We start from the raw sequence: 15531 nt of genomic DNA, 5'->3' as shown, positions 1-15531 counted from the left end.
ATTACGGTGTTTTAGGTGCCAAACTTATGGTCATGTTGCAGCAGTGTGTAGGAGGGAAGTTCCTAGATGTGAGAAGTGTGCAGGAGGGCATGAGACAAAGGAATGTGTAGTATCGGTGGAAAAGGTTGTGTGTTAACTGTAGGGGTATCCATGGTGCTGGAAATCAGAAGTGTCCAGTGAGAGAACGGCAGGTTGAGGTTGCCAGGATCAGAGTAGTATAGAAGGTGTCATATGCTGAGGCAGTGGAGAGAGAGTAGTAGAAGAAAATGGGTACAGGGCAAGGGATTCTAAGAGGATCCCTGTGAGTAGGCTGAGGCCAATAGAGAGTGATAGGAATAACATGTGTTTCAGTAAGGTTGGTTTCTTAGCGTTCATAGCCATGGTTATCGCAGAAATGGAATGTAAATCACAGAAAATAAATGTTGTGGTGGCAGCTGCAGAGAAGTACTTGGATGTATGAGATTTTACTGCAGAAGAGTTCCAGGGTGTATTGAACGATAGTGTTTCGTCCTCCCAGGCTGTCGGCCTGGTGTAGGATCAGATAGGGCCAAGTAGTGGAATAGTGGTGAGGTTTTAATGGGTGTAGGGTTAGTTGGTAGGGCAATTTTTCTTCCCTTTTCCCGTCCCTTTTTGTGTCACAAAGTGTATTTAATTCACACTCCAGAAGGCGTTAACACAGGACTAGATGACTAAGGAGGCCGTGACCGGTCCCACACTCCAGTGCAGTAGGTGGCGGTGTATGCACCTTTCAGTTGGTTGCGATCTGCCATTACAACATTTAAAGAAGAAGAAGAAGCCTGTGGCTGTGTTCGAGAGCATCAAAAGGACTGCATACTGACTGATTTAAAAATCACTTTGCATCATAAAAACCACACATTATTATTTGTAGATCAGTCCGAATTTGCCACATATATTGCGGTTTTGATCCTCTCGAACACGGCCTGTTTATTTCAAGCCTGCTATGCTAGGTTAGGGCGCACTGTTAGCTAGCAAGCAAGAAAACAAACAAACGTTCGTTCGTTCGGCCAAATAATTGTTCTCTTCCCAGTTTATTTAGAGCTAGTCCCACTTGACGAAGGTGCAATGTCGTCGTGGGCACCAGGCGGCAGACGGCCTCAACCCAACCCAAACGGAGGGTAAGTTTCTAGCTAGCTAGTGTCGCTTCAATCAGCCTCATTCTTGCCTAATTAGGTAGCTAACTAGCAAGATATTAAACTAGCTATGGCAGAAGTAATATTTGGAGCCTCCCTAATTAGCTAGCCAATTAACCGGATGACTATTGTGTTGTGGGTGTGTGTAACGTAGTTAGCCTAGCTAGCTAACGCCGTTATTCACAAAGGAATGGCTAGGTGTTAGCTATGATCAGAGTATGTGAGCGGAGTTCATCGGTCGGAAATCTTGCTTATTGCTGCACGTCCTTTCCAACCGCACCGCTAAAAACCGCTCCTGCTGGAAAAAGAATTGCCGCTCCAAATTCACTCCATTAATTTAAATGACAATTTAACCAACACACATCTATTTTTGTGACTACCTGGACCTACCATTTGGTTTTGAAGTACTGAAACCAAACCATATGATTTGAATTAAAAAGTATTTGAATAAACATGAAAAGGTGACTAAGAAGCGCTCATCATTTCAAATAGGCTAGCTACTGTACATATCTTGTTAAACAGTATATCAACATTCTAAATAAGTCGGGAGCCAGACAGGTAGCCTAAGAAGGAACGAAAATGAATTATTTAGACTATATTGTTGGCCTATTTAAAAATAAATTCAAGGCTATAGTCTACAAAGAAATACATTGTGAAGCCTTTGTGAGTGTGACACACTAGACTGGCAGGAACATTAAGCGCTCAGCATTTAAACAACATTTTGTTGTATTAAATTATTATTGTCTATAAATTGCGTTTATAAGCTGTGACTTAAGTGATATTGCCCTCGAAGCCGGTGTTTGGAGGATATATTTGCACGGGTGTTCGTCTCGGGCGGCAAACTGTGCCAATATATCCTCCAAACACCGGCTTCGAGGGCATTATCACTTTTATACAACGGTGTACCAACATATTCAAATAATAATTGACATATTTTCATTAACGTTATTATATCCTTCCGCAAGATATAGTCCCGACACAAATCTAGGGTTACTGCCCAAGCCGGCTCGTTCGTTCTATCAGTTCGGTTGCCAGAGACGCTACCAAGTCGTTCAGTCTTTTTTTGGGGGGGGGATCTATGGACGCGACCCAGTCGTTCGTTCTAAATGTGCCATTGCCATACTGGCTGGCAACGTTCTTATCCCTTGCTTGCTAGCTAGCCAACTAACTTACAGTCACGTCAAACAGTGCAGCCAGAATAACAACAGTATCTGCATTTGTTTAAGCTATTTTCTAGTGACATTTATTTGGATGCATCCATAATGAGCTAATGAGGCACGATTTCGCCTGGCATAGAAAATGTGCTCTCTCGTCAGGGCACTGTTGTTTAGATGAGCTAGCCAACAACACAGCTACAGTAACACAATCACTTCAAACTGAAGCTGGAAAGACTGCAAACTAGCTGCACTTAGTTTCGTTTGACCTTTTTTCAATTGACATTTCTTTGTATATATCCATAAATAATATGCCAGCTGATTCATGATTTCGACTGGCTGAGAAAAGCTGCCTGTCTCCTCCCGACAAGTTCATTACTGTGGGAGATGTTGAAAACGAAATGTTAGTCTAAAAGAAATGTGAGATAATATCTAGATGTTTTATATAGTGGAGATAAACTATATAAATTGCGTGTCTGGGCTGATGAGACAGTGGGATTGCACAGTCAGAAGGAACATAGTAAATAGGCATTTTTAAGGTCAGATTTAGCTGGTGATAACTTGTGGAATAGACACCGGCTGGAATGCGTTTTTAACCAATAAGGATTAGACCCACCTTTGTATAATTATAATTAAATATTATTTTTTTATGAAAAATGCCTTACTAAGCTCACTCTACAGTGCCTTTGAATCACGAGTTTGGCCTGAGTCTAGCTTCAGGCTCGTGCGATGGTGCCTGGTGAGCAGGGCAGCAGCGGAGAATACTCTCTCTGCGCTTGCAGAGCCACTGGGGATTCTAAACATCCCTCGGGCCGCTCTTGCCGGGCAGGGATGGAGAGTTGTTTTTAAATTTTTCTATAGCTAGGCCTAAAGTTTTTTCGGCCAAAATAACCCTATCAAAAAAGAAAGCTCCTTGAAGGAGGTAATATGTCAGGCCTATTGGGCCTAAATCAATGATAGCATATTATATAGGTAATAGAACGAAAATGAGAAACTTTGAAGAGATCAAATTTTTTATTTGTAAGTACTTTGCGACAATGACACACTTAGCTAGCTACCCACCTTTTTCATTAATGTTAGCATGTTCACATCATGCTTTCGGGATATGTATTTTCAGATTCCACAATGATTCTTTAGTTGTGGACACTCCATCACCGCACTCCCTCTCTTGGTCCTCCTCATTTTTATAAGTCACCTTGATTTTGCACCTGTGTGTTTGATCAGTTTCTTTATTAATATATTTAGTGAACTCCATGACAGTAGCTAAAGCAAGGGGCTATAACGGCACACAAGTAGCGTACAAATGCATGCTGGGCCAGGCATGCCCTGAGCTCGTGAAGTGAGCAGTACTGGAGCGGGCGAGAAGGCCGATGCTCCAGCCTTTGGGGAAACTCGCTCTGCACTCCAGTCAAATTGGGCAATCTCCGCTCCTTGCTCCACTCACATACTCTGTCTATGATGCTAATAGCTGGCTAACTGTCAATCTCCTTCAGCAGTGTTAAACCTCTTCGGCCTTTTCGAAGACCAGCACCATACCCCGTGAGAGAAGACAGAACCGACGACCACAAGGATTCTGAGAGGTAGTTAACATTACAGCGAACTATGGGTGTGTTCGTAAATTTACTCTGGAGTGCTATAGTGCGCTCTGGGCATTTGTAAATTCAGAATGTTGTCAGATTGTCCGTTTGTAAATTAAGAGCGTTTTGCTCTAGGAGTGTTCAGAGCGCACACTGGACGCTCTGACCAAGGAGTAGGGTTGATCCGAATGTTCTGACCTCACAACTGCAGTCAAGCACCCAAGCTAACTGGCTAAAGTTGTCTAGCTTGCTAGCTACTTTCAGACACAAATGAGAGAACACCTCACTCTGACCATTTTACTCGCCCTAGCAGAGCTGGTTATGCTGTTTTCATGTTATCTAGAACATTGGTAACTGTGCTGCTAGCAACAATTTAATAAAGTTTTTTTGCTGACGTTTACTGACACCGGTCATATTCAACAGGTGTTGTGCATTTGTAAATTCATCAGTTATTCTGCACTCTGGCAGACTCAGATGAGTGTTCTGAAATCGGAGTAGATAGCCAGAGTGAATTTACGAACGTACCCTAAGTTAGCTAGCTAGCTAGTCTGCCAACATCCCTTGATTGACTGTTGATAAATGTTCATGGCAGGTTTTGAGGGTAGCCCACTAAACTGAAGTCCATCATAAATTGTGTAGTGTAGTTGGATAGTTTGAGGGTTGCCGAAACGTCACTGTTACCATGGTTACTCCACGAATATCAGTCTGAAAGAAGTAATTGTAAAAAAGACTCAATAGTCTCTACAAGCAGAATGTTTAATAAATTATATTTACACTTACATTACCGGTTGTACATGCTGTTGGTCCTTCTGGTGGTAGGAGGTGGAGATAGGGTATCCACAGGAAAGTGTTTACCCTACATTTTACTGCACCGGTAGTTTCTGTCACTTTTATTTTCAATCTGTTGACGCATTGCACGTGATGCACAATATGTAAACAATAGCCAAATGTAGTCGACCAAAGCACTTTTCCTTGCAATATTGGCCAAATTGTGCAAGTGTTTGTCACCTGCGAATTGCATCAGTATTGAAAGTAAAAACCGGAAATACAAACAATATACAGACCAGTGTACTGAAGGTCCGGTTGATAACACTTCCCTGTGGATATTTTGTATTCGATTACCTCCGACATAGGGACAAAATCGTCGGACAACAGGTGAAGTAAGTTGAAAATAAGTTTGTTTCAACATTCTGACTTGTAGTGGGACTGTTCGGGAATGCTGAGCCTGCATGTTAGAGACAAGTGTGTAAGTATTTCATTCTCAGATTCTAAAAAGGCTTGTTTGAGGGGTGATGATGCTGTGTGGCGAGGTGGCGCATCAAGACATTGCAATCAAATGTCTTGTGAATATGTACCATAACCTGCTAATGCCAGATACTTGGGGAGTTACGCTGTCCGCTTTGTGTTGGGTGGAGGAAGGTTTGAAAAAACGCTACAAAGCCTAGTGAGGTTTTCGTTTACAGGGGAGCTACTGTACCATTTTGACTGAAAGAGCATGGCATGACATGTTAGTGCGTCACTAATCTCCGAAGTGACACATTAGGCCTATACTAGTATGGTGCATATGTCTTTGCCATTGTGAAAGCCACTTCATGCATGAATATCTGTGTTACTTTCAGTTACGAGGAGTTGGACCAACAGCATGACTACTCAGGTAACAACATGGACTATGAAGGATATCAACAAAATGGTAAGATCACATTTATCTTATGTCAACGAAATGTATTTGTTTGCCAACAACTCGTTTAGAAAATGTATTCTCTCCCGTCTCAGCTTCTCCCAAGGTTTACAATGCAGCTGACAAACGTAGCGCCCTCTACCAGCGGTTCTACAAGCAACTCCAGGAGAAGACACCTGCAGACTGTGTGGTTCTGTCTGTGAGCAACCAGAGCACGTGAGTACCTCACCTTTAAGTAAATAGGGTATTTATGCTTTTTGGGTCTTCCTTTGGCAAAATGTTCTATGCCCTTGAAAGGGGAGGTGTATGTGTGTTACTCCAGGAGTGAGGATGGAGAGTTCAGCAACTGTGGTGGTTGTGTGTGAAGAGGAATGAAAATACCCCTACTCCTGTTGGGGATCACTTGTGTGGGAGTTTAACTGTAATAGCCAAGAAGACCTATGTATGAATGGCAACAACCTGAAAAACTGAACTGAAGTCAATTGTAAGATTGTGACTGAGGTAAATTAAAACTATTGTTTTAGGTTATTTTAATGGTTAAAATGCTATTACTCTTCTATTTTGTATATATTTGTTACTTACACGCTTGCATGAACTTCCATAATACTCATGTCTTTCTCTCCAGGTTAGCTGAAAAATTGTTTATCTACTTGTAGAAAACTGCCTCCCTGTTTATGAATCACACCCACCCAAGACCTGTAGTAGTTTTTGTTTTCCTTGCAATCACTGATAAATTAGTTTCTTCACATGCAGAAATTCAAACAGTCTCTGCTTAAAAAATATGATCTAAATTGCACCTTCCTAGGCTTAAAGGAGACTCGCCATATCAACATCTCCTGTAAGGCCAGATTCTGGTTCAAATTGCACCCAGTTAATCAAACTACTGACTAACTCTATTAGGGATTGTTTGATATCCCATAATATGCCAGCTTGATTTGTTGAAGATACATATTTTGTTGATTCTTGACATAACCATCAAAAACATTAATCCAGACATTCACAACAGACACTACAAAACAAATCAACAGAAACATAACACAATGTGCTATGAAAACAAAAAACCTCTTGGAGCACACAACTTTTTATTTTTTGTAAACATTCATGGAATGCCTTGTTCAGAGTGCACTCTCAATTCTTAATCCGATCATCATCGGTCTGACGAGCGAATATTGTACACACTTGTCTGGAATGTCATGTAATATAATACATGTGTATTTAACTCATTACTATTCACCCGTTCATATACTTCATGAAATGGGATAGATGAGTTAGACATCAAACTCATTAAACATAATTAAGCAGTTCTCTCAGCCATTGAAAAGAGACTGAAGGTCCATTGACCTCCATGGGTTCACTCTGCCTTTTCAAAAAGTTCTGGTAACCTTTTATTGTAACGTTAGGTTTTAATTTCATACTGTAAGTAGCCTGCTTTAGCACTGCTTTGGTAGCTACTTACACCTGTAAATAGTAGTAACAGGACGGAATTTGCAGTCATTCTTAAATGATTGTACGCCCCCCATAAAGAAATTGACATGTCCACCCCTAGCAAACCTATTAAATTCCCTGCTCAAAAGTGTTATTGCAACACTCACATAAAATGTAACAATGTTACATTTGAATATGTTATATACTGTAAACCCGGATGACCTATTCAACTTACATCGTTACTATTAACTCACGCTCCTCTTGGTCCTTGTGGGCACAACTTGACACACTCACCTTCTGTGTTTTGAAATGGTCACCCCTGCCTAAAGGTGTTGCTGATACTTTCTCTGAGTGTTATGATGTGTACCTGTTGTGGGCTTCAAGAGACATCACTGTCCCACCCTCCTCAACATATTGTATGTTACACACAGTAGTGACTTTGTAGTTTCAATGAACATTGTCACTGGTCAATACTGTTCATGCTTTTTCAATACTGTAGATGTAAGATATTTAAGAAGCACACAGAGATTATAAGCATATTTAAATACAAAATGCACATCAACAGATAAAGAACTCACAGCAGGCTGGATTTAATCAACCTATCACATTCATTTTTATAGTATTAGACCTATGGATATTAGGCTTGGGCGGTATCCAGGATTTCATACCGTCCTTCTCTCATCCCGTGATTTACAGTATTACCGGCATAGCACACAAAGGGGTGCTAAAATTGCAAGAAAAGCCCATTGGGCCTCTTACCAGAACGCTAACAAAATTTGCACCAACTAATAGCGAAATCACAGATGCTGTTAGCTAAATGCTAACGAGCGAAAATTATCAAACTAATTGCAAATCCAGCACTCAGTTATACAAGCATAGCTCGTAGCTACAGAATGTCAATTTCGGTGAGTATGGACATTTACAAGCAAAAGTGAACAAGATAAATTGTGCAAATGAACCAAGTTGTGATGCATGCTTTTCTGAACGGAGAGGGGAGAAGAATGCAGGAGAAAAGCTATTAGGAAGCACAGGAAAAAAAATGGCAACTGTACAGAACTCATCCAGAGCTCTGACTTCTGACAGAAAGCCGTAATAAGATATTTGATGGCAAACATTTAGTAGTGAATTGCAAGTGTAACTTCATCACCTCATGTGCGCCGCACAACAGAGACTCACCGATATAGAAAGCTATGGACTCACTGGCTCCCGCTTTCTCCCGTTGTGCTATTTACAAACAAACACGTGACTGGCTCAACTGTTCTGGGGAAGTATGGTAAGCTTCATAATGTGACAGGTCAAATGAAGAACGCATTCTGCTTCATCTCCTAAGGTATTGCACAAGTTGACTGCCATTATTAACTAAAAAAAGTACCTACAAATATTCAAATGTAATGAAAAACTTGAAAGAAATCCCATTAGTTTTTCCAAATACCCCCAGTATATGGTATACCGCCCAAGCCTAATGGATATACCAGGTTATCCTGCTCTTCACTGGTCACTTAACTACACCTTGATAAGAATTATGATTCAGTTGAGGTGTCTTTGTGGTTGATTGAAGCCAGGCCTGGACATGCTGCCACAGCACAGCGGTGCTGCTCTCCTCACACGACATGCCTGCGCACCCCTCGTTTGTGTGCAGAAGTCAATAACCAGCTTTCTTCTCTTCTTTCAAAGGGATTACCCCAAATCTATAGGCCACTGTTTGCAGGACCGTGGCCTCTCGGTGGAAATGATTTACCTGCAGGCGGAGTCGGGCCTGACCCGGGCCCTACAAGATGTCCGCTCCGACGGTTCCCCCTTATGTATTCTTGTCGAACAGACTAACGTAGCTCTGTCCTCGTGCACAGTAATCATATTTTCAGAATCCCTCAAAAGTAAGTCCCCACAGTCACCTGGCCCCTTCTAACTAAACAATGAAAAATGTATCTCTAAAAGAGCAACAATACCAAGTCTAACACTCGTGATAAAACTTCTAAATATAGATCATTTAAGGGTGAAGAACATTACAAGTTTCCTGGTGATTTAGTTTCATTCTGTAGTTGAGTCCTCAGAACTCAGCAGTTCACAGTTAAGATCCCCTCATCAGAGGCTCTCAAATTATACTTAATATTAATTTAGGTTTTAAATCATACTGACATATATGCACATATCAGTCACACTTTAGAAAAGTATTAATTGCTTGATATAAATCCTCAGAAAATGTCAAACTAACAAAGATGACGATGACCAAATTCTTACATTGGGGGCCAGTATGAAAATGTATGCACTCACTAATTGTAAGTCGCTTTGGATAAGAGCGTCTGCTAAATGACTAAAATGTCAATTGCATCACATCTTTCTTTTTTTTAAATATATTTATATTTGTTACACTTAAGGTCTTCTTTTAAACTATTATTGAATAGCTTCTTAAAGGTGTACTCTGCAGCATTTTATATCAGGCCTAACAACACCCATGCCAATATATCCTCCAAACCACGGCTTCTCTGGCATTATCACTTAAATAACTTTGATTTCCTTCAGGGGAATAAGACTTAGAAATACCTGAAATTATTACAATTGTTTTATATTTTTAGTATAACAAACAGTATTATATTGTTGTTCGTACCTCTGAGAACAAGAACCAATCGTGCAACAGGAAGAAGCTGTTTGTATACATTGAGGGTGGCCAGACTGTCCACTTACCAGTGAACAAGCAACTTTACAGCTTCAAATTATGTTTAAAAAATGTATTTGTCTCAACGATGTATTACTTTAATATAACATATATCCTAGACATGTAGGGCTATTACTAGGTAGATAAATATATGTAAATATATAGCCTAATGCATTTATTACAATAATGATAGTATCTAAATCATGAACAGTCCATATGCTTGTATTTCTTTAATTAAATATTATCATCAAATACTACTTAATAAGTAAAATAATTGCTGTAATTGTACTGTTATTTAATATTTGGAAAGTATTTAGAATGTTTTTTTTCCCTATTCAGCACATATATTGTTATGGGCCTATATAATATTTTTAAATTGTTCTCAGGAACTGAAATATATAATCCTCAACTCTCAAATAATCCTCAAAGATGCCTTTCCTTAATCTACATAAAATGTTATTATCCTTGAAGCGATACTGCCTTTCATGCAAAGTCTGTATAGTGAAATAATACTGTGTATTTATACACAAATGGATAACTAACCATTTTTCAACTTTTAGGCATACAACATACCAAAAAAGAAATTTTTGCTGTACATCAAATCATTTTCTGTATGATTTGCTATACAATGTAACATTCACCCTATCAAATATAATACCAGTATTCAAAGTAAATGTATTAAAAACATTGTTTAAAATGTGTCAATTTATTACATATTACTGCAATATGAACACACATCATTCCCACTACTGCAAATTTACCATGAATAAACACAAATGTCATTGCATTTTCACTCAAACCCAAAGTAAAACCCAATATAAAATAGACTTGTATGAAAGAAGCGGGACATATCAGAGCAAGACCTCCTGTATGATTCACTTATATAATGTCTTAACTTCAACCTTCAAACCCCTCTACTAGTCCACCGCAACATGCCCAAGGACCATGCCATGGACTTTGTAATGGCGGAGTATGGCCGTGGGCTTGGGGAGCGGACGCAGCAGAAGGACCCTGCAGAAACAGGGGCGCGGGCAGCCGAGCTGGTGGATGACTACCTGGAGAGAGAGAAAATGGAGAGGCATGCTGTGCCCTCTGACACCCGCCAGCTGCTCTTCTTCCTGGCCGAGGGAGTCCACCTGTACCCCGAGGAGCTGAGCACCATCGCAGAGTACCTTCGCAACCGCCAGGACCATCTGCAAGGTGCAGCCACACAACCATAGTGCCCATAGGCTTTATGCACAGTACAAGCTTTTTATTTAGGACTGCGAATGAGATCTCCTTATTTTCTAATCATGAATGTGATTGTTCTTTGTCTCTAACTACACCATATATTGCAATTTGTTAATGGAAATACAGGACACTAAAGTGACTGCTGAGTTATAACTAATGTATTTTTAGGGTGTTATACACTCCTGTAAAGGGTTGTTCTAATGTTTTGTCTCTTTCCAAGCCACGTCTGAGACTGGTGATGGCCCCCGGCCTGAGAGGAAGAAGATGTTGCCTCCTGGTTTAGGGAAACCTCCACCGCTGCTACCTACCCCCTCAGGCCCTCATGGCAGAGAGCCACCCCCTGGGATGGGAGAGCACCCTGCCACCCCCCTCATGACTCCAGGTGAGTTACCATTCTCTAAATATAAATGTTCTACAGGGTAGATGGGATGGGTATCAGATGGGAATGTTAAAATCAATCACTCATGAGTAACTTGTTATGGCTATGCTTGTATATGTAACTGTTGACAGTCTCTCTGATCTGTTTTCTATCTAGGCTCATACCCGAAGACCAAGCCCCCTCCACTGCTGTCCATGCACCAGGGACAGGGGCTATCTCATCGTTCCCCTCATGGTCCCCCACCTCCTCACGGCCCCTCTTCTACACATGGACCTCCTCACGGCCCCCACGGTCCACTACCTCGTGGACCCCCACACCACCATGGCCCCCCTAACCCCCGAGGGCCCCCTCCCCCCCGTGGTCCTCCACAGAGTGGCCCCATGCCCCCACACGGCCCCAGAGGAGCCCCACCATCACTGAAGAGCCTTCACATGGGACCACAGCCTGGGCTGCTCCCCTGTCCAGGTTAGTCACATGCCTTACTATTTCATGCCCTTCAGCTGTCATCTTAGGTTAGGCTCACTAAGAGACCTATTCCATGAAATGTAAGCGTCTTAAAGAGGAAACGGACCAGAGCAACAGACTGCAGAGTGTACTTAAAAGCAGCGGGTGGCAGTCCTATCGCCTCTGACCACAGAACATCAAATGTTCTTTTATTTTCATTTCCCAATGCTTCAACATGTTGAATTGTCACTGTTCTTCATCACCCAGCACATAATTGACTGCACGGCCGACGTTCGTTATAATGTTTTCCCTCTTGGCGTCTTAGGCAGGGGTCAGCAACACATTACAGTATAATACAACAGTAGAATTTCTGTAACATGTCAATATCCACAAAACTATTGTACATTTAATCCAACCATGTTCCTGTCTCCTGTCTGATCAGGTGGTCTGCCTCCACACCCTAACACACCCAGGCGCTGAGAGAAGAACACCTCTAGACCACCATGCACAGACAGCAGAAAGCATCAGAGCTGACCAGGAAACACTGTCATACTGGCCTGAGGAGTGGGATCTCCTTCAGCTCAGTACCCTGCTGCTGCTTTCTCAGGACCCCACACTACCACTCCTCATCCCAGAGCCCTGTGTAGATAGAGGATCTCTGTATCCATAGTTTAGCAAGCTGAAATAGAATGTTTGGATGTATTTGACTATTTGGAAGTTCAGAGCTCAATTTTTATGAGCATTTGAGTTGACCCACAGCAATGTTCAGGAGCCAAGTCAGAACAAATGAGATGTTTTTTTATTTTTTTTATTGCGTTCTCAGATTCTTTGTTTTGTGTTTTTGTTTCATTGATCTGTTTTTGTAGTTTAAGTTTTTATCTGAAAATTGGCTGTCGAATATTATAATAAACAATAGAATAAAGGCTAATCAATCTCATCTCTTTTGCTATTATTTCATCACACTCAATGGTCTGTCTTTGGATCCCAGATTTGTCCTAGAACATAGTAAGCATTTCACGATAAAGTCTGCACCTGTTGTATTCAGTGCATGTGACAAATATAATTAGATTTTAATCTTGTGGTAAATATTAAGGCGATATGTTCAGGAGCAGGTCTGAACATGTGGTTATCAACTTCGTCATTTATTTTGTTAACTAGGTAAATTGGTAATGATACTGGAATAAAATGAGCTAATAAATAATGACTTTGAACTCAGTTTCTTAGGCTCTATATTAATATATGCTCTACAGGTGTTTTATTTGGATAAAACATTCCATTGTAGTGTTTTCAGTTGGCAGTCAGAGAAATTAATGCTGTTTTAGAGAACCTAATGTTAATTCCTTTTTCTGTATTATCTCCCATGATCAAACAGTGTTTAGGACAGTATAAAAGGTGTGACTAAGCAGTTTCCTATTGGGAACCCTCAGTATGTGCCCATGAAAATTTAAAAAAGTTATTGTGGAGATGTTTTTTTTTTTATCTACGTGCTGTACTATATCAAACATGGATGAGATACTGTGTGTATCTAAACCAACATTGGCAGTGGTCTGACGTAAAATCAGACATTTTGTATTCTTTCTATCACTAGATGGTGCTATAGATCCATTAAACTATCATTATCTTTGAAACCACTGCATCGCCAATATCAAATGTGGTTTGTCTTCTCTGAAATTAAAAGGCTAAAATCAATTTATTGGAATCGGAAGTCCCAGTTATGTTTTCATTGTTTTTGCCGCAAGCCTGTAATGTTGTTTTGCATGAGATTGCTTCCTTAGTAATTTCTTATTCTGTATCAGTTTAAGCGAACTAAGCACTTCACTGAATTGATGATTGAGATTAAAGGAAACAATCTTGTTACTGAAAGTGTTCTGAGACAGATAAAGGTGTCAGACTTTTTGAAAATAAAATCAATTCCTCTTGAATTCTATTTTCATCCATTTCATATTGTGCTTCATGTCAGAACTGTATTATATTTTGATGTTTTTATTCATAAAAAAGTGTATTAAAATGTTCCCAGTCTGAACACCATTGAGGTTTCCATGAGGGCATATGCAATAGATATCTAATATAACAGTAATGGTGGCTCTATTCAAAGGTTGAATCAAATAACTTTATTTTCAGAGAAAAGGCTGATATCCTACATTAGTGCTGAGAAAGAAAGACATTGTCGGCTAAGATTCAGACAGTATTATATGTATTTCCATTACACTGTCGGTTGTCCAATGCTTGCGAAGTGAAAATCAAATATCTATCCTCTGTTTGTTTTCTCCTTTGGCAGTGTATGTATTAAAGGATGCACACAAATCAAATCAACGTTTATTGGTCGTGTACACAATATAGCAGACGTAGCGGGTGCATCAAAATGCTTATGTTACTAGCTCCTAACAATACAGTAAAATGTCAAACGGTACACAATAATCAAAAAATAAATAAATACATGCCGGAAAGAATCCAATTAACATGATCATGGTTAAGTTGTGTTAGTGTGTGGTTGTGTTAGGTGATTGTGATGTAGTGTTCTGTTTAGGAGTAAGTGTGGCATGTAGTAGTGGTGTACAGTCAGTGTGAGTGGGTGGACGTGTGTGGTCAGGCATGTTCTCCAGTTGTTTTTGTCTCCAACTCCTGATCACAGGCCCTCGGCTGCAGCTGTGAAGAATCCATCGACTCTCAAAGTAATGGAGAACTGTTTATGCTTCATTTCACCAGCTGAGAAATGTTGATTGGAGCTTTGTGGGAGAAGGGAAAAACAACATCCTATAAATCAGATGAATGGCTAGACTGAAAGATGGATAATCAGACAGACAGACTGACAGATCAACCGTTCAACAACTTCTTACCCATGTCTTTGCACATGTAGCCTATGTACAGTAAGTAATCACGTTGAGAAAACTTAGATGCACAGTAACATCGCCCTCCCCTGAAGCATTATATGTTTACTTTCTACTTCTGAGTTAGCTTCACAGTTGGATATCAATCCAAATGTATCACTGACTATTCCTGGCACCATTGTGTCAGAATTCACAGGATCTGATCTGCAGTTGGTTCTTAATGGGACTTGTTTCTAAGTTACCTTAACCTCAAACTGTGCCTGTGTGTGCTGCTGTGAATGAGATCTTCATTAGGATCCTCCAGCTCCGACCCCCCCATCACCACGGATGAGTGCCAGGTAGGTACTCTAACAGCCAAACATGTTGATAATTAGACCCCTGTTATTGGAAGGTGTTATCACAACAATTAACACTCCAATGTTTGGGTATCTGTGGGGTGGGGTTGAGTGATTTGGGGTCGGTGGCTTTGTGTGTCTAGATTGAATGCCCCCTTCTCATTTAAATGTGACTAAGGGTCTATGAGAAAGCCTCTAGATTCTGATTGAGCACATTTCTGTATGGTACATTTTGTATGTATATTTTATTTAATGGTTTTTAATATTGAGGGGAAATGTGTGCTATAGTCTGCATGTACAGTGGGGAGAACAAGTATTTGATACACTGCCGATTTTGCAGGTTTTCCTACTTACAAAGCATGTAGAGGTCTGTAATTTTTATCATAGGTACACTTCAACTGTGAGAGACGGAATCTAAAACAAAAATCCAGAAAATCACATTGTATGATTTTTAAGTAATTAATATGCATTTTATTGCATGACATAAGCATTTAATCACCTACCAACCAATAAGAATTCCGGCTCTCACAGACCTATTAGTTTTTCTTTAAGAAGCCCTCCTGTTCTCCACTCATTACCTGTATTAACTGCACCTGTTTGAACTCGTTACCTGTATAAAAGACACCTGTCCACACACTCATCAAACAGACTCCAACCTCTCCACAATGGCCAAAACC

At 40.4% G+C, this 15531-nt stretch overlaps 1 protein-coding gene across 3 annotated transcripts; it reads left to right on the top strand.

The window, feature by feature from the left end:
• The first annotated feature begins 936 nt into the window (after positions 1–936).
• Positions 937–13611, top strand: LOC311137458 (nuclear receptor coactivator 5-like). Of its 3 annotated transcripts, XM_084171976.1 has the most exons (10): positions 937–1136; positions 3802–3885; positions 5084–5128; positions 5502–5572; positions 5656–5776; positions 8660–8859; positions 10560–10838; positions 11089–11250; positions 11404–11712; positions 12134–13611. In XM_084171976.1, exons 3-10 carry the CDS (start codon positions 5112–5114, stop codon positions 12169–12171), a joined length of 1197 nt encoding a protein of 398 aa, XP_084028102.1. In that variant the 5' UTR covers positions 937–1136; positions 3802–3885; positions 5084–5111; the 3' UTR covers positions 12172–13611. The 3 variants fall into 3 exon arrangements, with proteins under 3 accessions (XP_084028102.1, XP_084028101.1, XP_084028100.1); XM_084171975.1 differs by lacking the exon at positions 5084–5128; XM_084171974.1 differs by lacking the exon at positions 5084–5128 and having other exon boundaries at positions 3799–3885.
• The last annotated feature ends 1920 nt before the right edge of the window (positions 13612–15531 follow it).

This window comes from Coregonus lavaretus (genome assembly GCF_964263955.1).
Source record: "Coregonus lavaretus genome assembly, chromosome: 11".
Taxonomy (NCBI): Eukaryota; Metazoa; Chordata; class Actinopteri; order Salmoniformes; family Salmonidae; genus Coregonus; species Coregonus lavaretus.
The sequence above is the reverse complement of the archived record's forward strand: the minus strand, read 5'-3'. Positions and strand labels throughout refer to the sequence as shown.